The following is a 26,764-nucleotide window of genomic DNA, read 5'->3' as shown; positions in this document are numbered from 1 at the left end:
ACCTCTGAAAAGTATTCTGTCAATAACTAATCTAGACACAGAAGTCACTTTATTGGGAACTATCCCTTAAGGGCTATTTGCTTATGAGGATATCAAATCAAATCGGGGGAAATAGTAGATTAAAATATTAGAATAAATTTAAATTAAGATACTTTTTAAGAAATTAAACATTTGCTTTATTGCTGTGTTTCATAAAGTATTGAATATCAAGCAATTCACTTTTACTATATCTTTACCTATACACTTGTTTTTAGGCTGAATTAATAATTTTTATAATCTTAAACACATATTTTTCATTAGACTGAAAACACTAAAGTTTCCGAACCAACATGACCGGGGAACATTATTAATAAAATAAAACATACAAGATGACTGAATGATTGGCAACCTGATATACACTTAGCCACATACTTAAATTCAGGTTAGTCATAGGATTAAAGATACATAACATTATTAATTTCTCTAACGTATCCGTATCTGTGCTAAAATCCAAGATATCTTCTGAACACAATGATAAAGACTGCCAACTACCAGCCTGCTTGTAGCAGGCAAGAAACATGAGAAAACAAGACCAAATCAGACAGTGAAAAATGACAAGTTTTCTTCTAAACTCCCAACATATATGCAAGTTTCTTTCCTTCCTAAAAATTATCATCAAAAGAATCGCTGCAGTCCTCATGGAGTTAAAAAAATGTGGGCATCCCTGTTTTAGAACAGACAAAAATGAACACAAAATAGACAATGAAAGTGTTCCTAATACGGTGCTTTCCTACAAAGCCTTAACGTCCCATGTAACTCTTGAACCTCATCAGCAATTACTAAAGATTCAAGTATTACATCAATCTTAAAAGGAAAGAAGGGGAGAAGCATGAGAGAAAAGCACATTACCAAGCTGCCTCTGTAGTCCTTAAGGAACTTGTAGACCGGGATCTTGGCTTCATAATAATGCTCATTTTGGGGAAAAAAGAAAAAAGAAAAAGAAAAAGAAAAAGAAAAACAAAGGAAAAAGAAAAATGTCTTCAAGTCTTTTGATTAATACATTTCAGCTGGCTTTCTACAAAGATTATTTTAAATATATTCCATTTCCAAGGGAGGCTGCTTGAAGAAATCCAAATGTCCCGGAGTCCAGCTCAGGCCCCCAGTCCAGAACATAAGGAAGCTTCTAAGACACAGGAGCTCTTTCCTCTTTCATGCTGAATTTACTCCAGTACCAGGCTGTTCAGAAGTGAACAGTTTCTTTTATGTTTTGCATTGCCAAGGGAGGAACTGAATTTTGAATCTATTCTTCATCTGGTCACAAGGAAAACCAACACAGTGAAAAGAGCCACTTGATCTTGTCTTTTCTGCAAATCTCTCTTAAAGGTTTCCAACACTCAAAGTACTCAGGTAGAGTGAAAGGGAAAGAAAATGACTGCAAGTTACTGAACACCAGAGAGTTGTCAGGGAAGTTCCATTTCAGGGCGACCACAAGAAAACACTCTTCTCTGGAGAGCCAAGAAGTCAGGGAGAGAACAGAGCCCTCCACACTTCAGCAGGGCCCTGTGCTTTACCTGCGAATGCAATTTCCACTGTGTCCCCTGCTTAGAATCTGACTCCAAGCCTTTGTGAATGAGAACTATCATTCAATCTCGCCAGGCAGAAACAATTCCTCAAGGGCTGTGTGACGTCTGTAGGAAGGCAGTTCAAAACATCGCAGGGAAGTGAGAGAGGCAAAAAAAAAAAAAAAAAAGCAGCAACCAGCCGGGCAGCGTCAATTGCTGAAACTTACAAAGCAAAGGGGCAGACAGACCAGCGCCAGGGATCAGGATTGCAAACCAGCCAAGCAGACAGACCTCTCCAAACTTATAAAACTATTTCCTCCTCTGGGAAATGAGGTGTCTGTGTTATTCAGGGTAAGATTCCCTGACCACGTTTATGAGGAACACACCCCTTTGCAACCGACATGTTTATCTCCCCTTCAACAAAAAGGTGATTTTCTCAAAGTCCCACACGGACCCTAAAATTTCTCATTAGAAGTGTAGTTAAGAGAACTTGAGGGCTTAGTAGTTGTTATTCTGAGCCTATTTAATGAAATGTCATGCTTTGAATTAGGTTGTAGATACGCAAACTGCCTCTTGGAAATTAAACAGAGTGTAGCAGGCATCGCTGCATCAGATCACGCTGAAATGTTTAAACTGAAAAATCTAATATATTACCGCTGGATAAGTGGCTACATGTACTAAGGCTCTTTTCCTTGCACAATGTTTTCTAAACCTTATTTCTCTCTCTCTTTTTTTTTTTAAGATTTTATTTATTTGACAGACAGAGATCACAAGTAGGCAGAGAGGCAAGCAGAGAGACAGAGAGGAGGAAGCAGGCTCCCTGCCAAGCAGAGCCCAGTGCAGGACTTGATCCCAGGACCCTGAGATCTTGACCTGAGCTGAAGGCAGAGGCTTAACCCACTGAGCCACCCAGGCGCCCCATAAACCTTATTTCTTTTTGAAAATCATATGCAAATTTTACTGATCTCTGTACACTGAAGGTTCTGCATTTGTTAAGTCTTAACCACTCTGAGTAAGGAATGAAGCTCTTACTATAATGAAGCATCTCTTACTATTGTGAAGACCAATCCCTGCCCCACCTCCTACAGCTGAAATGAAAACTATTCTATTATAGTAAACATAAACTACACTGATTTGAATTATTCCTAGGAGAAGGAACATTTGACCACCTTAGCTATTCCCCATCAAACATTAGCACAGAGGTATATATTCTTCAGTGTGTGCCAACTTCAGTTATTTTGGATGTGAATTATTGACTGAAAATAATTTAAGGATTCTGATTCTTTAAATGACATTAGTTAGTACGTTGGTTCTCTAGTCTGACGTGAACTTGGTATTTATTTAGCATTTGCAGGCAGGATGTTGGAGTGCAATTGTGACCCACCCAAAGGATTTGGAAAATTAATGTAGTAAGGCAACCTGCCAGGGGCCCGGGCTGCTTACGGCAACAAAATCTTCAGCTCCTCCCCTGGTCACACTTCAAGGTACAGTTGTGATTTTTGTCTCCTCTCAGTGACCCTCGGGCCTTTTAAGGTAAATGCTAATAAATTACTTTCCTATGACTGCTCAGGGAGAGTCACATTCCCAGTTCTGTTTCATGCTTAGTGTATTTCTGGCACTGGAAGGCAGGGTAACAAATCACATATTTTTAGAAATTCAAAAGAAGGTGTATGAGATTACTTATTTGGGGGGGTGGTTCCAGGAGGAGATTTATCTTCTATCTCCTCAGAATTTTAACGTGGGAAATAAAAGAACAGAGTACAAGTAAGCAATTACTATTATTTACATGAAGCACCCTTCTCTTCTGTGTAAGGTCTATCAAATAGCCTCTGATTGCCATTTCAGCAAGAAAATGTCAATGGTCACAGAATGTAATGTCTGAATGTTGTGTGTTAAGCTTTCCTGAAATAATCAGCCCTGTATTTTACCATCCCCCAGAAGGCTCTCTGTCCCAGTGAGATTTCTTAGCTCACTGTTATTCCCTTCAAGTCACATACACATCAGAGATTAGTGCTGCCCCACGAGCTTTTCCTTACGTACTTGCTCAGTGTTCTGTATATTTATTCTAAGTGTCTATCTCTGAAAATCCTAACCCACTTATTGGGTAGCTCCTAAACACTGAATAATAGTCCTATAATGACAAATATATCATCCTTGTGCCCAAAGAAGACAAAATGAAGTGGGGTATCTCAACTAACCAGAACACTCAGAGCTTCTTGGACAGGTGACAAGGTTGCTCACAGAGAAAGAAAGATGCACAGTACCATCAGGCTACTGAGACTTGAATTTTTATTTTACTTCTAGTTGTAATATTTAAGGTAGTGACAGATTAAAAAACTAACAGTACTCATTCAATATTGCAGTGTCTTCTCCACTCTAAGTCAGTTTTTCACATGTCCGTTTCTAAAATAATGTTTAGTAATCGGATTGTTGTGTCTGTTTTCCTCTGAAATGCTTCTCAGAATGAAGCAGATAGGGCGCTGCCCCCAAATTCCTGTTAGTAAACAGTATATATTATACAAACTAACAAAAATGTTGGAACCTAGGATGACTGAACATTAGGTACCATATGGCTCTTGTCTAAAGAGGCTGGAGGATATATATTTGATCCAGAAGCTGCTATTCTTCCTAGCTTTCACGCAATGTATTCAATTATATAATGTTATTTGGATTTCTATTTGACTATTGTCACCACAACATTTCAATGGACCTCAGATGTACAAGTTCCTTTGAGTCATCTATCTGTATTTCTGTTGAATTAAACCACTGTGTAATATGATGTTTCCTGAGCTTCAGTCATTTGTACATGATTTCCACAAGTTTTATCATATTGGCACACAATCTATACCATTACGTACTTGATATTTTTCTTCACTGATGCAATTTTTAACTCAAATAATTTAGATTTAAAAGATAACCTTATACTTACTTGGTATATGTGTTTGATATGTTGGTTATTCCCACCCCCGCCACGCAAGTATTAATTGAAAGAAAAAGAGAGAGAGAGAGAGAGAGAGAGAGAGTCCAAATACCACCTAAAATCTCTCTCATACCCCTAATGATGTCCATAATACAATATGGGTAACACTCATGTGGAAAACACCAATTGCATATAAGTAAATTAGATGCACCTTAAAATATGATTTCCCTTTCTCTTATCATTTAATGGTGAGCATGGGACATGGGACTAACAATATTTACCAAGTGCCAAGAACTAAATAATGAAGCTTTAACTGGAACCAATTAAATGAGATGTTAAGGAATGATTTTACCATGCAATGCAACTTCTCTCAGATTTTATTACTTTGAAATACTCTGCCCATTTTGAAATCTTCTCTGAGTCAACTCTTATTTTCAGATTACAGTTAGATACTCTATACTTTCCAATCTGTCATGGGCAAATCTTGGAGAATCACATTATGAATGAACAGAACATTCAAGCCTGTCAAATGCACTTAAATTCAGCATGGCAGATTATGTCAAATAACATTTTGGGAAAAGTAACCACAGAGCTGCAGTTTTTAAAGTTTCCTGGTATTCTATACTGAACGTTAACATTCCTAAGAACAAGTCACTTTGAAGTCTTGTATCATTTCCTCATAATTGAGAAATAATGTGGTATTTTTCTTATCTGGAGGGGAACTTCAGGCAGATTCAAGCAGTTTCTCATCTTATTACACTCACTAAGTAAACAGTTGGATTCAAGGACCTTCCTATATGTGTGAACCTCCTTGGAGTTAAATTCCCTCATTCCTGAGGAAAAGCCCAGAGTATTTTTTTTGAAGCTTCTGACCTTTGGATTTTCTACATCTTTTGTAAAACATTAGGTCAGAATCATAATCATCATGATTTTTATGTCCCACACATATTAATTTTTCTTTTGTTGTCATATCCAAAAAAATCATCGCCAAGACCAACATTAAGGAGTTTCCCCCTTGTTTTTTTTCTAAGAGTTTCTTTCTTATAGTTTCAAGCCTCATATTTAAGTCTTTAATTCATTTAGGGTTAAATTTTGTGAGTGATAAAAGATGAGGATCCACTTTCATTCTTTTTCATGTGGATATGCAGTTTTCCCACACCATTTATTGGCAAGACCATCCTTGCCCCATTGTATGTTCTTGGCTCCTTTGTTGGAAATTAACTGACCCATAGATGCACAGCTTTACTTCTGGACTTCTTATTCTGTTGCATTGATCTATAAATCTTTTTTTATGTTAGTACCATACTGTTTGGGTTACTAGAGCTTTGTAATATGGTTTGAAATCAGAAGTATGATGCCTCCAGCTTTATCCTTTCTCAAGATTGCTTTGGCTGTTTATGATCTTTCATGGTTGTATGAATTTTAAGATTTTTTTTTCTATTTTTGTGAAAAATGCCGTCAGGATTTTGATAGGAATTGCAATGAATCTTTACATCAAACTAAAAAGTTTCTTCACAAAGGAAGCCATCAAAATTATTTTGGTTTTGTACCCAATTCTAACATGTATGTGTGTCTGCGGGGGAAGTGGACTTCCCCCTACCAACAAGCAATTCTTTTCTTTTTTTTTTTAAGATTTTATTTTTATTTATTTATTTGACAGATAGAGATCACAAGTAGACAGAGAGGCAGGCAGAGAGAGAGGAGGAAGCAGGCTCTCCGCCGAGCAGAGAGCCGACGTGGGGCTCGATCCCAGGACCCTGGGATCATGACCTGAGCCGAAGGCAGAGGACCCAACCCACTGAGCCACCCAGGTGCCCCCAAGCAATTCTTTTGACACCACTAAACTGTCTCAGAATTCAAATCAATTACGACCACTATCTACTCAAGGCTTCAGATTCCAGAGGTTAAGGGCACTGTCCCATAAGAATGCATTACCTCCAGGCACCTGGGTGGATTAGTCCTTAAGCATCTGCTCAGGTCATGATCCCAGGGTCCTGGGATAGAGCCCTGCATCAGGCTCCCTGCTCTGCAGGAAGTCTGCTTCTCCCTTTTCCACTCCCCCTGCTTGTGCTCCCTCTCTTGCTTTCTCTCTGTCAAATCAATCTTAAAAAAAATCTTAAAAAAAAAAATGCACTCTCTCCCCTTCAGATGCTAGTCACAAGCCTGAGTTGTAAATGCGTTTTTCTGAACAACCAGCTATAGATTGGCAGTTCCCACAACCCCTTCCTCAGAATCAGCTGTTATCTGAAGCAGCTATAAATCAGAGATTACCCCCTCTTTGATACCCTCCTTGTGTTCAATTAATTTGCTATTTGCTAGAATGTCTCCCAGAACTTATGAAACTTATTTACTGACTAAATTTTCAATTTATTATAAAAGCATAATTCAGGAACAGCCAGTCAGTTGGAAGAGGTGCACAGGGCAAAGTGTGGGAAAAGGAGCAGAGCTTTCTGGTTCTTTTCCCTTTAGCCACTCTGCCCCTTCTCCACATGTTCACCAACCTAGTAGCTTTCTGAACCCAATCGTTTTGGGTTTTTATGGAGTGGTCACAGATCACTGACGACTGATTCAACCTTCAGCTCCTCTTTTAGGTGGGACTGAAAGTTCTAACCCTCTTATCCAGGTTGGTTCCCCTGGCAACCAGTTCCCATCCTTGGGTTACCTAGTGCTTTCCCAAAGTCACTGTATTAGCTTACCATAGGATACTTTCATTGTTATTATCACAGGGAATTCAAGGACTCCAGGAGCTGAGTACCTGGAACCAGTGGATTAAGACTAAGTATATATGAAAAATACATTTTGTTCATTTGAATAACTAAATATATATTTCTCATAAATCACAATATCACAAATATCAAAGGGCAACCTATGGAATAGGTAAAGACATTCTTTTGCAAACCACATATCTGTGAAGGGGTAAGTATCCAAAGTGTAGGGACGCCTGGGTGGCTCAGTTGGTTGGACGACTGCTTTCAGCTCAGGTCATGATCTCGGAGTCCCGGGATCGAGTCCCGCATCAGGCTCCCAGCTCCACGGGGAGTCTGCTTCTCCCTCTGACCTTCTCCTCGCTCATGCTCTCTCTCACTGCCTCTCTTTCAAATAAATAAATAAAATCTTAAAAAAAAAATATCCAAAGTGTACAAGGAATCTAGACAACGTAATAGCAAAAAAAAATCCAAATAATACAATTAAAACATAGGCAAAGACCTGGGTACACATTTTTCCAAGATGTATAATCGGCAGATATGTATATGAAAAGGTATTCAACATCATTAATCATAGTAATGCAAATCAAAACCACAATAAGATACCAGCTCACATATATTAGTACATCTTTTCTCGAAAAGACTGGAGACTAGTGCTTGCTAGGATGTGGAGAAAAGTGAACCCTTGTACACTGGTGAAGTGAATGTAAATTGGTGCAACCGCATGGAAAACAGTATGGAGGTTCCTCAAAAAATTAAAAATAGAGCTAACAGATCCAGCAATCCCACTACTGATTCAACATCCATAAATAAATAAATAAATAAATAAATAAATAAAATCAGTATCTCAAAGAGATACAGCACTCCCATGTTCACTGCAGCAATATTCACAATACCCAAGATATGAAAACAACCCTGGTGTTAGTGGATGGATGAGTGGATAAAGACAATGTAGTATATTTATATATGTATCATATATAAAAATATATATAATACTATTCCATTACATATATATGTATATACATTTATGTCTATATATGTATGTGTAAGTGGGTTTATATATAATGGAATATTACGTGGCTATGAGAAAGAAGAGATCATGTCATTTGTGACAACATATATGTATAATCTAAAAGAAAAAAGGAAAAGTCAAAAACTGTTAGAAATGAAAAGCTGAATACCAGGAACTGGGGGTGTGTGGGAAACAGGGACAGGGGGATGCTGGTCAAAGCATACAAGACTTCAGTGTTCTACACATCTAATGTACAATATGGTGACTATAGTTAATACTGTACTGGATATTTGCAGTTTGCTAAGACAGTAGATCTTGGGCATTTTAATTTTTTAATGTTTTTTTTAAAGATTTTATTTATTTATCTGACAGAGAGAGAGAGGTCACAAGTAGGCAGAGAAGCAGACAGAGAGAGAAGGAGAAGCAGGCTCCCTGCTGAGCAGAGACACCCCTCCACCCCCGCCGCCCCCCCGATGCAGGGCTGGATACCAGGACCACGAGATCACGACCTGAGCAGAAGATAGAGGCTTAACCCACTGAGCCACCAGGGGCCCCAATCTTAGGCATTTTAAGCCCCTTCCCCCCAAAAATAGTTAGCTATGTGAGGTGACAGGTATATTAAATACCCTGATTGTGATAATCACTTCATAACGTATTTGTATATCAAAAATCATTGTATTGTACACTTCAATTTAAATATATGTAATTTCATTCATCATTTATACTTCAATACAGCTGGGGTAAAAAGGAGGAAGACTGACATTTTACTTGATATAATATCAAGAAATTAAACTCTAACAGAATAAAAAGTAAACAGAGTACAAAACAGTGACATACAAAAAATGCATATAAAAGAGAGAATCATCATAGCCAAAGCTGGTTCCTTATAAAGAATAATAAACTGACACACACCTAGCAATTCTGATCAATAACTAAATTGAGAAAACACAAATTATCAGTATCGATTCCTACAGACGTAAAAAATAATGAAAATAGATTATGAACAAGATTATCCTGATGAATTTGGAAATTTAAGCAACATAGGCAAATCCCTTAAAAATTGAAAAAATAAAACAGGTGAACATAGGGGAAGGGAAGGAAAAATAAAATAAGATGAAAATAGGGAGGCAAACTCTTAAGGAGCACTGAACTCTAGGGAACAAACTGAGGGTTGCTGGTGGGGAGGTGGATTGGGGGAAGGGATAATTGGGTGATGGGCATTAAGGAGGGCATGTGATGTAATGAGTACTGGGTGCTATATGCAACTGATGAATCACTAAACTCTACTCCTGAAACTAGTAATACAGTATAGGTTAACTAAATTGAATTTAAATAAAGAATTAAAAAAAAAAAAGACATGGGAAAACTAAATCATTCTGCACTGATTAAATATTAAATCTGTATTTAAAAATTAATTAAAAACAATAAAGCTTTCCTCCTGAGGTAAGGGAAATAAAATAAATTTAAGAAAAGAACAGTGAAGCTTTTGCACCCAAAAATAATAATAATCACTTTTATTTACTAATCACCTGCTAAATATATGAGATATACTTTATTATTTATTTATATCAACAACTCTACAAGTTAGGTGTTATAATACTAATTTTATGAGTAAATAAAACCAATGATTTGTTCACAGTCTTATCACTGGAGGCAGAAAAAGTACTTGTATCCAGATGTATCTGGTGTGTTGAATGGGAGGGAGGTGGGTGTATGGGGGTGGGTGTGGGCCCATGGATGATGGGAGGAAGAAGGTAGGAGATTAAAAATAGCTACTCTGTTGTTTGATACAGTTAATAAGCTACTATCCCCTTCCAGCTAGGCAGTGGCAATGAGTAAAGATCCATTAAAAATAGTGTGTATGTTACAGGTATAACAATAGACATATTTAATAGCCAGCAAATTTTAGAGTTTTAAAGATATCCAGGATTAAATTATCTAGCTCACAGTCCTTGTTTCTAATTTTTAGGTTCATAAAGACTATGATGAAGGTATATATAACATTTTGTCAAGTCCGTTAGCCATAAAATGTGATAAGGTCTTCAGCCATACTCATTACATGGGTAGTGGTGTTCTGCTGTTACCTACACAACAGATGGTATTTTGATGCCTCATTAGGTAATACTGGCTAACAAATCATCACTTTAAAAGGTAAAATATGTGAGACCTCTGATAATGTATGGATTTAAACCTTTGTCAACAAATTACATTTTCTACTAAAAGGGCAGAAAATCATCTTTTTTTTTTTTAAATCCAGGATTAATTTAATTTTAAAAACAAATACAAATGATCAAGTCACTCTTCTCAACTCAACTGGACAGTCTACCTGTGGTATAACCGTCAGGTAAAAACATACATCTTTACAAATTGGTGGTCCCAAGTTTTTTTTTTTTTTAAAAACCATTTCACAGAAAGGAAAGAAATATGAAAACAGCTCAAGAAATACACTAACAAGCAAAAATATATGGGGAAAGAGGAACACATAGTTTTGACTTAACTGAAGAAACAGAGGAGACTGATTTACATAGGAAAATGTGCATACTGGAAAGTCAGGTGTGAAAATGTTAGAATAGGAATTTATATGACTTGAATCTCCCCCGTTTCCTGAAGAAAAATGGCATCTTTTGTTATTTATACTTCATGGCTCAGACACCTACCTCACTTGTCTCTACTCCTTCCTCACTTTAGCCTTTACTTAAAGGAGTCTGAAAAACTTGGGGATATAGACGAAGAAGAAAAATAACCACACACAATATTCCCCTTTCTGTGGCTACTTTAGACCTTTGTTTCTAGAAAATTCCTGAAGAAAATGTAAATATAAGTCTGTGCCTTTACTGAATCAAGTCCCCCTGTTAATATTTAGAAAACTCCCTCTGTTTAGGCTAGTAAGATTGTTGACGGTACCTAGCATAGAGGGATAGCCAAACAAAGTCTGTGTCTCAAAACAAGCGCTAAATCAATCTCAGGGTTGAGAGGGTAAAAAAGGGGAGTCTAAAATCACAAGAAGTGCAGACATATCTAGGACGCTTGTCTTTCTGGATCCATGCTTCCCTCAGGATCTTCATCATTATAAATGTTCTCTGCCATTTGCCACACTTGCATGATACTGTCTTCTTTTTTTTTTTTTTTTAAAGATTTTATTTATTTATTTGACAGACAGAGATCACAAGCAGGCAGAGAGGCAGGCAGAGAGAGGAAGAGAAGCAGGCTCCCCGCCAAGCAGAGAGCTCAATGTGGGGCTTGATCCTAGGACCTTGGGATCATGACCTGAGCCGAAGGCAGAGGCTTTAACCCACTGAGCCGCCCAGGTGCCCCTCTTCAGGTTCTTTTTGATTCTCAAATGTATCTGTGCAAATTTAACCTCACTTTTAACTAAATATTTGAATGTTGTTCAAGAAATGCAAATAGTGATAAGAGCAGGATCCTCAAACTCCTGCATTGATCCCTGACCCAAATTCATAAATGGAGGTGGGCCCTAGAAAGGTGATGGGAAGCTCTGGGTGCACAGGTGGGGCTTGTGCCCTGGGAGCAAGCATTCTACCTGGGCACCCCAGATATCACTGGAAGATTCCTTCTTGTGGGGTAGCTTGGTTTTTTTAAAGATGGATATAGATCTGCCTGTTCACATTTTGGTGTGGGCAGAGAAGGGAACTGAGAGCTTGCTAATCAGTTTGCAGATGTTCATTTAATCCTTCTGTTTGCATAGTCATCCCTCTTTCTGCCCTCTGCCCATTATTCCAGACGATCTGTCTTTTGTTAGGAGGGATGTGAGGTATAGTAAATATACTGAGAAAGAGTGAGGGCTAGCAGATAAGTATATGTTATACATACTTTTATATATTCCCTATTTTCAGAGTTTGCTCATCTCCCAAAGTACTTCCTGGGGTCCTGGGGGCAGCTCAGCTTACTTGTCTTCAGTATTTTACCCTTATTTGGTTAACTCATTGGCCACTTGTCCATCCACTTCTATCTTTATTCATCATGGCTTGCAGTTACACATAGCTCCTAGTTTCCGCAAATATGGGCTCTACTTTCTTGTTTCTTGTACTAATTACTGATTTGGGTGATGTTTTTAGCAAAAAATGGAGCAGGGAAGTCTTTTATCCACCATTTATAAGTTAAAAATCTATACGTTTTACTTTAAAATAAAGGAATTGGCTATGTCTATCAAAGCCCAAGTATTAAAAATTCTTTTTATCAAATGACTAAATACATTTTGGTTCTCTATAAGTCATGGGTCAAGATTATTTTTTGTTGTAGTAAAATATATGTAACATAAAATTTAACATTTTAATCCTTTTTAGGTACGGTTCAATGGCATTAAATACATTCACATTTGTTGTATAACCATAACCACCATCCATCTCCAGAACTTTCTCATTTTACCAAACTGAAACTCTGTACCCATTAAACAATTAACTCTCTATTCCCCACCTGCCCCAGCATCTGACAGCCACTATTCTACTTTCTGTTTCTTTAAATTTGATCACTCTAGATACCTCACATAAGAGGAATCAGGAAGATTAAATTTTAATGGTAGATTTAAAATCTGATAGCAAGTCTTATTCTAGATGTCTCATTCTTAAAGAGAAAAAGCATTAGAAAAAAAGTTTAAGACAACAATTCTCACCTCAAGAAATCAATGTACTTGTTTATTCAGCACTGATTCTTTATAAAGTATTGCTTGCTATTACATAGTCACAGACAAAACCGAGAACAAAAATATCGGCCTTGACCAACATCTGGTGTGTTTCCTTTTAAATCATCCCTTTATCTGTTATTTTGTTTCAATATATACAAACGTTATCAGTCAGCCATGTCAGAACTTTAGTTCTGAGGGGCTCCTAGGTGGCTCAGTCAGTTAACAGATTGCCTTCAGCTTGGGTCATGATCCCAGGACCCTGGGATTGAGTCCCGAGTTTCTTTTCCCTTTGCCCCTCCTGCAGTTGTGCTCTCCCTCTGTCTCTAGCAAATGAATAAATAAAAAAATATATATTTGAAAAAGCAAAAACTTTAATTCCGATTTCAAATTTATAATAACCCCAATGTTAAATCAAGTGGTTCCTAACTATACCTAACCCAAGAGATAAAGTAATATTCTAAAATTAAATTGTATTTATAAAAATCATTTTTAGATTTTTTTGAATGAGACAGGATAACTGGAAAAATCACACTGCCACATTACCATTTTGTAATATTGCGAAGCAAATGAAGGTGTTCATTAAAGTAGGATTTGGGAAATAGTCTGCACTATAGTACACACAGAATGTGCTCTAATGATAATTTAATGCCTGATGCAATAGACAATGCCGAAAACTGATTTATTAGAAAGCAAACTTTCATTGGGCCCATTTAATTTACTTTTATGTGATAACATTTTCTCCTGCCCATGTTAAAAGTAATGGTAAAATAGTCTGGGCAATACAAGCAATTTCTCCTTGACCACATGACAAATAAGTTCTTTTTAATATAAAAGATCTGCTCTTTGAGATAATGTATATTAATTATGGAGAGCATACAGGATCAGGTTAAAAAGTGGCCTTTGGTGTCAGGCTGCCTGCATGCAAACCCAAGTTCCACTAATGACCAGTTTTTTGACCTTGAACAAGTTACTTAGCCTGTCCAAGCCCTAGTTTCCTCCACTATAAAACAGAGATAAAATAGGATGAGACACCGAAAACCTTGGCAGAGTGTTTGGCATATATTAAGGGCTCAATAAATAATACGTATTATTAAAGATAAATTTTAAAAGAAAGTTCAGTGAGTATGGAGAAAAGCAGTTTTAAAACTGAGAAGTATGTGATACAACAATACTTTGACTTAAAAAAAATTATTTTGTGTTTTCATCTTAGTTTTGCCCCCAACCCACTGACTTCATTTACACAATGGATTGTAAATGGTTCCCCGCCCCCCACTCAGACTTTGAAGATTTAGTGTCTGCATTGTCTCTGGGTTATTTTGCAAAGACACAAGCCTTCAAATGTTAAACTCCCTGCTTAAAAACCTTCAGGAGATTCCCATTCCTTATAGAATCCAGGGCCACCTTCTCTTTGCGTTAAATGAAAACTTCTACCATTTGGATGCAATTTGTCATTCAGCCTGGCCCTTAATAACTAACTTTTCATAACCTAGTATGGCAGCCATGTAACAGCGCATGCCTTGCGCCGAATCTGCCTGTGCTGTTTCTCCTGCCTGGGGAGTGTTGCATCTTCTTCTCCCTTCTCTGCAAGTAAATGTTCTCCTCCTCCTTCAAGATCTAACACAGGTAGCAGCAAAGGCCATGTAAGTCCAAGGCAAACTTACAAGTTCTGTCTCCTTGGCTTCATTCAATCTATGAACATCTTGGGTTAATTTAGATGATGATGGTGATTCACTTGGGTGTGATGTATCCACACTGTATGGCAGGACACGCTGGAAATCATAGGGACATCGGAGTTCCTTAGTCACTGCCCAGCCAGCCACTGATTTTGGCTGTGTTACCTTCAGAAAGAACTTAATCTCATTAAGGCTCAACACTGTCTTCTAAAAAATGCAACAGGGGCGCCTGGGTGGCTCAGTGGGTTAAAGCCTCTGCCTTTGGCTCAGGTCATGATCCCAAGGTCCTCAGTGGGGAGCCTGCTTCCCTCCCTCTCTCTGCCTGCCTTTCTGCCTCCTTGTGATCTCTCTGTGTCAAATAAATAAATAAAATCTTTTTTAAATAAATAAAATTAAAAATGGGACAATACATGTGCCTCCCTTCCTCCCAGGGTTGTTTTAGGATGAATGAGAAAACATTGCTTTATCTGCACTCCCATGCTATCACTTTCAGATCTTTGCACATGCTTCTCTGGCAGCATTATTCTTTCTCCGTTTTCCTCTCTTCTTTTGGTCAGCGATTAACTCAGGGGTCAACTCCCCTAGTCTCACTGCTTTGCAGTTTGAATGAGGTGTCCTGGGCTAAGCAAAGTTCTAGATGCTGTTGCTAATTCCAACCAGGGTGCTGGTGAATGCTCAAGTGTGAGCCTCTCGTTTGGCTAAGGAGACAGGATCATGGCTTCCCATCCACGTGTTCCCAGTTGCCAGGCTCCGAAGAGACACTTGGGCCTCCATGATATGTGAGTTCCCTGAAAACAGGGAATTATTCACCTTTGTATTCACAGTACCTAGCACAGTATCTGCCTCACAGGGTGTTTGCTTAACAACAGAATAAATCTTTGGTCAACAGTGGTAGATAAGCCTTTCACAGATTTTCTTCCTGTGTCCTTTTGTGGCATTTGCTTCATGGCTGGAATTTCAAAAAATTGAGTCTTGTCTGTTTTCTTTTTCATAAGCCTCTATCCCTGAGAGCTACTCTTGACACCTTCTTTGCCAAAACAGAGCTCCCACATCCTTACAATAAAAATTATTTCCCAAAGAAAAAGGAGCAGGGTAAGAAATACACTGGGAAAAGTCATTGGCAAGCTCTGAGCAGACCTGAGCATTACTGTTAAGGAGAGAGAGGAAGGTTCTTTCCTAAATATTTAGGAAAAACAGCCTTAATCTGGAGAAAATATTAGGTAATATACTGTTTAACCCACAGAGAGTGTTTGAATTCTCCTAGGGACCTTTTGGAAGCTCAGTTCAAAGGAATGACTTTTCCAGGAAGAGTTTCCCCACATTTGGCAGGGAAATAGGAGAGTGCTTATGGCATCTTATAAAATCTGCCCAATTCAGGAGACCTGCCAGCCTACGAATGAGATGTCTATGCCTCTGAAGGGAACAACTACATTCTGGCCAGTGCTCTGAAAACCTGTTTGGAGTCACTGAATGTTTTACACATGTTACCGCATTCACTTGTATGCTAATCACGTGAAGCTTTTACCTACTCATTTGTCAGATGACGGAACTCAAGTATAGAGAGAGTACTTGCCCAGCTAATGGAGTGGGAGAACCAGACCAGAGAGATCTCAGGCCTTCTGGCTCCAGAGGAAGGAATCTAAAAACAATAGCCTCATCACATTCCAGGCACAAGGTAAGAGGCTCTGCACACATGTCATGTCATTTAATATTTAAAATAGACTCATAAGATAGGTACTATAATTTCCTCAGTTGAGGAAGCTAAAGTTCCTAAGAAGTTAAGTAACATGCTCAGGGCTTTAAGCTGGGACTTAGATTTGTCTTTTGTAAAAGCCAAACATCATTTGGGGAAAAAGAGGATCTCAAGAAGTAAACAGCATCTCAAAAGGAGAATTATTTTTTAACTTGCTTAAGCAATTGTGAGACATATTCAACAGGATGGATACACTTACCACCCCTGACCACAGTTTTGTTTTTGTGGACATGACACTGAAATCATTAGAAATTAATCATTATTTTCATTCTAGGAACTAAGACTTACAAATATTTCAAGTATTCACATGCCCGATTGCATGAGTATAAATAAATGTGGTAGTCAACAGTAACTTCAGAAAAAGAAATGCATTATTTTACTATATTGATTCCTTTTTCAAAATTAAGCCTACTTTTTCCTTCCTCACCCAAGAAAAATTTCTGTAGATACATTATATTTAAAGTTAAATTTTGTTTTTAGGACACATAGCTCCTGTAGAAGGGATAGGAAAGCAACTTAGACACTATTTAACCGGACCTTGTGTATCAATCTGTAATCTTCTAGGAAGAAACACAGGCTGTTCATTCCAGGCATGCAGTGAACTCTAAAAAAATACTTGCAAACAACACAGTACTGGGATTTTCAGAGGAACTACTCTAGTATGTTCCCTGTGTTCTTAAAGAGAGTGCTTTGTTTGATCTTTTTGCAAAATAGTTGAGTCTTAAGGCTAACAACTGTCAGGTACTGCTTTATGGAAAGCTAAAAGCAAATGAGCTGGAAGAAATAATGCCAAAATGCTTTGTACTTTCGGGGCAGATTGTTATTCCATATGGGTAGAGAATACAAAACTTTCCCCATCCAAGTCCATGAAATTTGAGCTGAACTTCATTCAACTGATAATTCTTTCTTTAATTTTTAAAATTTTTTAAATTTTTTTTAAGATTTTATTTATTCATTTGAGAGAAAGAGCAGGAGTGTTGGGGGGAGGGGCAGAGGGAGAAGCAGGATCCCAGCTGAGCAGGGACCCCACCCCCCAACACACACCCACAAGGTGGGGCTCGATCCCAGGACCCAGGGATCATGACCTGAGATGAAGGCAGATGCTTAAAAGACTGCCACCCAGGTGCCCCCTCAGCTGACAATTCTGTAAGATTCCCCCAAGACCTAAGTTATTCTCTGGCTGACTCAAATACTTCTCTACTGATGGTTAATCTTTTCCTAAAGAGTTACCTCATAGTAACTCTAAATTATAATTGATTTAAAATGTAGTCATTTAAAAATAACAATAAAAATTTAAGAGGTTATTTTAAAAGGAACAATTGTGCAAATAGGTAGTAGCTTAGGCAAGGCTGTTATATAACACCTTTGTAGCCCCTCCCATCACAGCCAACAAATTAAAATGGACTCACTTCTCACATTCTACAGTATGTTTGCTATAAAAATCTGGAAAGGATCTTTATAATTTTGATTTTAAAGTTACTTGGTTAAAATAATAATAATAGTGATAATACTACTTGGTTAATATTAAATTCATTTAATTAATGATTAGCCCTAATTTCTCTGCAATCACACAGCATACTCAAGAATACCTGCAAGATGACAAAAAGTCAACCCACAAGTTTTCCTCAAATGTATTAAAGGTTTTTCTGAATAACTTGTTTGACAATTATTGAAGTTGACAGATTATACTTTGACTATATCATTAAACTCTAATCTTAATTTTGCCTTTTGGAGTCAGTCACATTTTGGAGTCAATTGCTTCATTTTTCAATTCTCACATATCTTCTTAGGCCCATAAAAAAGCCCAATGCTCTAAATACTGAGGACCATAATATGTGCCATGGACAACAGGGCCCCAGAGAATGGGATCTGGGAGGAAAGGGAATTCTTGTAAGAAGTGATTCATGCAAGGTGGCATGTGGAATATTTCCAGGTAGTATACTATTTCCTGCTAATGAGGCCAAGTAAAGCATCGAGCATTCCCCACAGGGACTTACTCATGATTTAGCTCATACTAGATATCAGAGGTGATGAAAAAGCACGAGACACGGTGCTACTATTGAGAACCTCTTAGGTAAACTGGGAAGAAAAATATTACTCTCCTTAAGGTTTTCTCCATAATAACTGAACACATAAGATGGCAAGATAATAAACCCAGTGTTTGGGTACTTGAAAGACCAAACTAAAACAATAGTATCGCTGCATGGTTGTGGCAAAATAATGTGTTAAATTGCCCTTTAAAATACCTGATTAGTGACTGTGAACCAAGATAGTTGCTGGGGCCCAGCAGTGTCCCCATAACTGAGGAGGAAGTATTAGAGCCCCCATGAGGGCCAATTTTATTTTCACTCAGTCCCAGAAATACAATCAGGGTTGTATTTCTACTCAATTAGAGAAAATCGAAACATGAAGAACAGATTTTTGCACAAAGTGAAATAGGTGTACCTAAGTTTAAACTTTCTGACTCCCATTCTGCTTGATGGCTCAGTGAGGATGGTCAATATTTTTCCTCCAAGGTAGACTTCATTTTCTAGGGATGACTGGGATGAAGTGTTTTGAAACAGCATGAGATATTCAACAGAGGCTTCAATTACCAAATTCTTTATCTCCATTGTTGTTGTTGTCTTAAAGAGTCCTATAATGGAAATAATATGGCTTCAGAAATGCTGAGGAGTTCTCACCCTTTTGTAACTGGGTCAGTGCATGTGAACAGAGGCCACTGGGTCAAATTTTAGTGCTTGAGCGACTCTCCTCACTCAATGGGAGTCACACAGCCTGGGCACACACTGGGTCACCATGCATTCTGCCGGAGGATGGTGAATCACCATTTTATACTAAGTTCTACAAGGGCATGGAAAAGTTACTGCCCCACTTGTCCATCTCAGAGAAAAGAACCTGTAAGCCACCTGCTTTCAACTCCTCAGAGATTGTTTCTGAGAACTTTGTCTTCAACTATTTCTTGACATGACTGGAAGAAGAAGAAATAGATACAGAGGATTTCAGTTCCCCCTGAGGAACTGCCCAGCAGTCTTAAGATGATGTAAAACTAACTGTAGAAACTTAATGTTGCTCTTGGATTCCTAGCATGAGGAGACACCTAAGTAGAAGCTATTTTCCAGGGACAGCTAGTATCATTTTTTTTAAAGATTTTATTTATTTATTTGAGAGAGAGAGAGAGAAAGAGAACACAAGCAAGGGGAGTGGGAGAGGGAGAAGCAGGCTTCCGGCAGAGCCGGGAGCCAGGATTTGGGGGTCCATCCCAGGACTCTTGGATCATGACCTGAGCCGAAGGCAGATGCTCAATGACTGAGCCACCCAGGCGCCTCTCACTAAGAATCATTTAAAGGAATGAAGAGGAAAAGTCCTTGGTGTGAGGGGTGATTTGAGCAAGGCTACCGCATGTGCGTGCAGGATATACATTGCAAGCTCTGGAAACTACCACTGACACAAGCCACAGTGTGAGCTATACCTTTGGTATCACCCAGAATGGTGATCTTACCTCTGTTTCTCAAATGATGAGATGATACAATGATATTTTTCATCTTTAAATAAATCCCAAAAGCCTAAGCTGGAGCACAGAGAAAGCAGTATCAACCGAGTAGTGGTTAGGAACACTCACACTCATGGTCCCCACCCCCAGTCACGTTAATTAACTTTTCTATGCCTCAGTCTTTTCAGTTGTAAAATGGGTATAATCAGGGTGGTTGGGAGAATTATATTAGAGGTTACAGGTAAAATACTTAAAACAGTGCCCAGCAACCAGTCAAGGCCTCAATAAATGTTAACATTTACCATTAAAGAAGATGATGTCCCCCTATTGTTCCATTATTAGGATTCTGGAATGAATAAAAGTGATCACTGCTGTTTTATTATGATTCCTATGTTTCAAGTGTGTTTATGGCTCTAGATGGGGAGACACTGTCTGTGTCTTTTAAGGATAAAAACTAGGAACAGTTTAATAGAACACTTTTGGATAAAATGAAAAATAGCATTTTGTGACTGTCATTAAGAATGTTAAAAAGTTTGTTGTAGGTTTTTTGACTGTTGGATATTTTCATGTAGTTACCCCTAAAGGCTAATAGAAATCCAGAAAAAAATCAGATGTTGACAGAAAATGATAGGCATTCCAAAAAAATGAATATGAGCAGAAACTATAAAAATAGTATTATCCTTCCCTGACTTTTTTTTTTTTTCTTCCCCTCTCTCAGAAGGCACTGAGAAAGCAAGGCCAAGGATCACTGAGCAATTTGAGGAGTTTCAGATAGTAGGATAATCCCTCAGGAATGAAAGCCCAATGTGACCAATTTTTCTCATTTGTAAAGAGAAATTTGAAATTTTATGAGACATCTTCCCATTTTAAATATTGGTGCTAACTGAAACTCTGAAAAAATCTGTCTGGCCAATAGTGTAAAGCCAAACAAAATAAATCTGGGGCACGGGTGGTGGTGGTGTTACCAGACATTCTTTACATCGCTGCTCAGGACTACTCACTGATTTATTGTTTTATTAATCTCTGAGAAACTCCTTTATGTGAAGTAGCAAATGCATCAGCAGGCTATCAGCTATTTATATTTTAATAGTACACATAGTAAATAACAATAACCTAACACAGTAGAATTTCCAATGATAAACATTCCAGGCCTTTAATGAGGAAATGTTTGAATTAGAGAATTGTGACGAAATGTCAAATGCCTATTCCATCCATGCATAAAACCAACCAATCCTAGTGACTTAATTAAAAACAAAACAAAGCAAAACTGTATTGCTACTCATTAGCTAATCATTAGTCAAAATCTGAGTGACAAGTTGAATGAGTATTTGTTTACAGAAACCAGAGAAGGTGGAATAAAACTAGCATTTATTCAATGCTACTATCTACTTGGTTCTTTATGGACATTTGCTTTTCCCATATTCAGAATAACCCTCTAACGTAGTTAAAATTATTCTTTATTTTGTAGCTGTAAGTTGATGTATGGAGAAGCCTAACTTCTTTGGACCCTGCTATTCCTTTATATAATTGATGTTGATGTTGCCAAACATGAATTTAGAAACTGGTTCACTAACCGATCAGTAAAATGTGCGCACGCATGCACGCACATGCACATACCAGCAGTTAAGAAAAGATTAAATTCACTAGGTAAGACAGGGTCAGCTGCCACGTGATTCAAAGGGAAGAATTCTGTGCTGATAAACAGAAGCTTTTTCACTTAACTGGAGTCATCATGTGTCATTGTTGGGCACTCTATTCAGAGCATTCATTAACTGGGAACTCAGACTTCCTTATATCCATCACAAAGATCAACACAGGGTTGAAAGTGAAATTAAATGTTAAGTAAGTGATTTAAGCTTTCAGATCATTCTACAGGAGAGATGGGGGCCTGATATGTTGCGGTGGGAGGGGTCAATTGAAATTAAGGGACTACGGGATCGCAGAGGATTTCAAAGGAAGCAAAGGGTAGAGAGTTGAAAGTGAAACTAAGTATACACCTCCGTGACAATCTAATAAGAAAATCCACCAACTGTGACATTGGCTAAGGCTCCCACAAGTGTAAAATGTGTCCCTCCTTGCAATAGCTACTGTAATATGACATTATCAACTTAATCCAACTTCACATAAATCCCAAATGATCATATAGGATCTACGTAGAAGAGTATCACACACGTAGGAAGATGGATCAGTAGATATTTATGGGTCACCATGGTAAAAACGAATAAATAAAAACAGTATTGCTTCAGGGAGTTTATAATAAAAACAGAGATGGACAGTAAAAGACATATGCTCATGAAAAACACAATATTACCTTGTTTTATACAGTTTGTAGGTCTTTTCATATCTGAAAGGTTTTTATTCTCCACTGTAGTTCTCACCTTCTAGGCCAGAAGTTCTGTGAGCACAAGCATTGCCTGTGTTGTCTCTTCCTAAGTCTCCAGCAACTACAGCAGCGCCTGGCACATGGGAATCCCTCAGGAAATATGATGCAAGTGGACGAATGTATTAATGACACAGATTATGCATATAATGATAAGAAATTGGAGAAGGAAAATACCTCGTGAAATGGACAGTCAGAAGATTTCAAAGAGAAAAGATCGTCTTAGACATGATTCATGTGTGAATCATGGCAGAGACCAAGAGCACACAAGGTGGAAGAGGTGACGGCAAAATATCAAATGCTACCCCACTGGTAAACGTGGATGAAGAGACTGGGGTTACCAAGAACCTTTTAACAAAACTGGAATGGGCTCTTTATGGTTGGTGGGAGGGATAATTTATGAGAGGAGAGGTGTTGGAGATCTGAGTAGAAGACCACAACGAACCTGTGGTAGAACATAGGCCCTAAGGAGTGGGTGGAACTTTTCAAGTTGCCTCCAACCTTGGCATTCCAGGCCTCTGTTTTTGCCTTATTGCTGAAATGACTTAGGAGAGAACTTCTTAAAATCCTTCTTGCATTTACTCTTCTCCTACCCCCTTAACCCCCCATGTTGCATCTCCTCTCCTTCATATCAGGGAGATCATATGATAGTTGTCTTTCTCCGATTGACTTATTTCACTAAGCATGATACCCTCTAGTTCCATCCACATCGTTGCAAATGGCAAGATTTCATTTCTTTTGATGGCTGCATAGTATTCCATTGTGTATATATACCACCTCTTCTTTATCCATTCATCTGTTGATGGACATCTAGGTTCTTTCCATAGTTTGGCTATTATAGACATTGCTGCTATAAACACTTGGGTGCACGTGCCCCTTCGGATCACTACGTTTGTATCTTTAGGGTAAATACCTAGTAGTGCAATTGCTGGGTCATAGGGTAGTTCTATTTTCAACGTTTTGAGGAACCTCCATGTTGTTTTCCAGAGTGGTTGCACCAGCTTGCATTCCCACCAACAGTGTAGGAGGGTTCCCCTTTCTCCGCATCCTCGCCAGCATCTGTCATTTCCGGACTTGTTAATTTTAGCCATTCTGACTGGTGTGAGGTGATATCTCATTGTGGTTTTGATTTGTATTTCCCTGATGCCGAGTGATATGGAGCACTTTTTCATGTGTCTGTTGGCCATCTGGATGTCTTCTTTGCAGAAATGTCTGTTCATGTCTTCTGCCCATTTCTTGATTGGATTATTTGTTCTTTGGGTGTTGAGTTTGCTAAGTTCTTTATAGATTTTGGACACTAGCCCTTTATCTGATATGTCGTTTGCAAACATCTTCTCCCATTCTGTCAGTTGTCTTTTGGTTTTGTTAACTGTTTCCTTGGCTGTGCAAAAGCTTTTGATCTTGATAAAATCCCAATAGTTCATTTTTGCCCTTGCTTCCCTTGCCTTTGGCGATGTTCCTAGGAAGATGTTGCTGCGGCTGAGGTCGAAGAGGGTGCTGCCTGTGTTCTCCTCAAGGATTTTGATGGATTCCTTTCTCACATTGAGGTCCTTCATCCATCTTGAGTCTATTTTTGTGTGTGGTGTAAGGAAATGATCCAATTTCATTTTTCTGCATATGGCGTCCAATTTTCCCAACACCATTTATTGAAGAGGCTGTCTTTTTTCCACTGGACATTCTTTCCTGCTTTGTCGAAGATGAGTTGACCATAGAGTTGAGGGTCTATTTCTGGGCTCTCTGTTCTGTACCATTGATCTATGTGTCTGTTTTTGTGCTAGTACCATACTGTCTTGATGATGACAGCTTTGTAATAGAGCTTGAAGTCCGGAATTGTGACACCACCGACTTTGGCTTTTTCAATATTCCTTTGGCTATTCGAGGTCTTTTCTGGTTCCATATAAATTTTAGGATTATTTGTTCCATTTCTTTGAAAAAAATGGATGGTACTTTGATAGGAATTGCATTAAATGTGTAGATTGCTTTAGGTAGCATAGACATTTTCACAATATTTATTCTTCCAATCCAGGAGCATGGAACATTTTTCCATTTCTTTGTGTCTTCCTCAATTTCTTTCATGAGTCCTTTATAGTTTTCTGTGTATAGATTCTTAGCCTCTTTGGTTAGGTTTATTCCTAGGTATCTTATAGTTTTGGGTGCAATTGTAAATGGGATTGACTCCTTAATTTCTCTTTCTTCTGTCTTGTTGTTGGTGTAGAGAAATGCAACTGATTTCTGTGCATTGATTTTATATCCTGACACTTTACTGAATTCCTGTACAAGTTCTAGCAGTTTTGGAGGGGACTCTTTTGGGTTTTCCACATATAGTATTATATCATCTGCGAAGAGTGATAGTTTGACTTCTTCTTTGCTGATTTGGATGCCTTTAATTTCCTTTTGTTGTCTGATTGCTGAGGCTAGGACTTCTAGTACTATGTTGAATAGCAGTGGTGATAATGGACATCCCTGCCATGTTCCTGACCTAAGCGGAAATGCTTTCATTTTTTCTCCATTGAGAATGATATTTGCGGTGGGTTTTTCATAGATGGCTTTGATAATATTGAGGTATATGCCCTCTATCCCTACAGTTTGAAGAGTTTTGATCAGGAAGGGATGCTGTACTTTGTCAAATGCTTTTTCAGCATCTATTGAGAGTATCATACCATAAATGACTCTTAATCTCACAAAACAAACTGAGGGTTGCTGGGGGGAGGGGGATTAGGAGGGGGGGTGGGGTTATGGATATTGGGGAGGGTATGTGCTATGGTGAGTGCTGTGAAGTGTGTAAATCTGGTGATTCACAGACCTGTACCCCTGGGGATAAAGATATATTATATGTTTATAAAAAATAAAATTAAAAATAAAAAATCCTTCTTGCATTTTTCTTCCTAAATTGAGAGAATGCTCAATTAACCACAGAGTTATTTTATCTTGTATCTGGTAAAACCACATTTCAGCCAGTAGAGAAACAGTTGTTTTACCACTTGGCTCTAGAAGTGGTAATTGAGAGTGACATTTAAGAAATATGTCCTACAGATTTCACAAGATGATTAATCATTTTGTTTTGAAGGTTTACAATATGATAAATTATTTTTAAAGCCCCTTATAATTAAACAGCTTACAGAAAAATACCTTTAAATCTTGCCCTATGGAAGCTCTTATTTCAAATGCTGGTCTACAGAGAACTTCAAATAAACCCATGACTGTACATCTGATTTTGTGATAAATAAAACAAATTTGCTCTATATTAAGATCATCTTTGGTGTTACAGATTAAAATGCCAAAATACCAATACAAAAACAGTAATAGTTCTTCATAGGTTTTTTTCAAACACACCGAATGAAGAAAAGCTTTGGTTCATAATACTCATATACACAGGCAGATAAAATTAATTCAATGTCTATGACCATTAAAACGTTACTTCTCAAAACCAGTTACTCCAAATACCTGCAACTCCCTGCCTTAGGGTTTTTGGTCTTTCTTTCTTTCTTTCTTTCTTTCTTTCTTTCTTTCTTTCTTTCTTTCTATTCTTTCTTTCTTTCTTCCTTTTTTTTTTTTTTTAAATACCTGTGAGTCTCTGCTTAAGGGCTATTTTTTGGCCATAGTTACATGCTTAGTCCATTGATAAATAAAACAGAAGCAGTGGGTTGTTAATGATCCCCAGGAACAGGTGATGGATGGGGGAGTTGGCAGATAAGTACTCCGCTTCCTCACCCCTTGGATAGGCTAACTCTGAGGAGTTCTGCACACACCGCCTTGCGGAGGCTTGCAGAAAGACTGGGCATTGCTTTCTCATTGTGGTAACCAGCCTGATGATGCATGCCTCACTTTCCTACACTCCTTTACTTCTTCTTTTTTTTTTTTTTTTTTAAGATTTTATTTATTTATTGACAGAGGGAGAGAGCACAAGCAGGGGGAACCAGCCGTGGGAGAGGGAGAAGAAGGCTCCCCACTGATCAGGGATCCCAGTGTAGGGCTGGACCCCAGAACCTTGGGGTCATGACCTGAGCCAAAGGCAGACTCTTAACCGACTGAGCCACCCAGGCGCCCCCTGTTTATTTCTTTCATATGAACTTTCTAAATAAACTGCTTGTACTCCTTGGGGCTTATTTCTGGGGGAACTTAGACTAGAACATGTTGTTCCACTATTTTGTGACACCAAAGAACAGTTTTGAGACTTGGAAACTGTAAATGAAAGTTGATTAAAGTGAGGGGCCCCGCATAGGGCTTTCTGCTCAGCGGGAAGCCTGCTTCTCCCTCTCCCACTCCACCCCCCACCCACCGCTTGTGTTCCCTCTCTCGCTGTCTCTCTCTTTCTCTGTCAAATACATTTAAAAAGAAGAAGAAGAGAAGAAGAAGAAGAAGAAAGTTGATTAAAGTGAGATTGTTATATTTCTTCTTTGTCAAACACTGAAACTGTTATCATTTTAATTTAATAAACTATTGAGTTTTCTCAAGCCCCTCCTCTCTTCTCTATATGCCCTTTCTTCTTTGTCATTTGGCTTTTTCAATCTCTGGCACACACATATGAACTAGGACCCTAAGGGGGAAGGTTAATGAGAAACAGTGAAAAAAAAAAAAATTACAGCCTCACAGTGTTTACAACATGAATAGAAAATATGCTTTAGTATTTCTGCACATGTGTTAGAAG

At 38.2% G+C, this 26,764-nt stretch overlaps 1 protein-coding gene across 8 annotated transcripts in view; it reads right to left on the bottom strand.

Moving 5' to 3' along the window:
- PDE4D (phosphodiesterase 4D) overlaps positions 1-26,764 on the bottom strand; it is a 1,277,424-nt gene that overhangs the window by 273,381 nt on the left and 977,279 nt on the right. The window contains exon 1 of one of the 8 annotated variants that reach the window (XM_032850091.1): positions 889-960. The exons of the other annotated variants lie outside the window; for them this stretch is intronic. Coding sequence (XP_032705982.1) covers positions 889-953 — 65 coding nt within the window. The 5' untranslated portion in view covers positions 954-960. Of the gene's footprint in view, positions 1-888; positions 961-26,764 lie in introns of those variants that run through there. 8 annotated transcript variants of the gene reach the window in all.

The sequence above is a fragment of the Lontra canadensis genome, unplaced genomic scaffold, assembly GCF_010015895.1.
Source record: "Lontra canadensis isolate GAN:19392208 unplaced genomic scaffold, GSC_riverotter_1.0 scaffold4, whole genome shotgun sequence".
NCBI classification, from domain to species: domain Eukaryota; kingdom Metazoa; phylum Chordata; class Mammalia; order Carnivora; family Mustelidae; genus Lontra; species Lontra canadensis.
The sequence above is the reverse complement of the archived record's forward strand: the minus strand, read 5'-3'. Positions and strand labels throughout refer to the sequence as shown.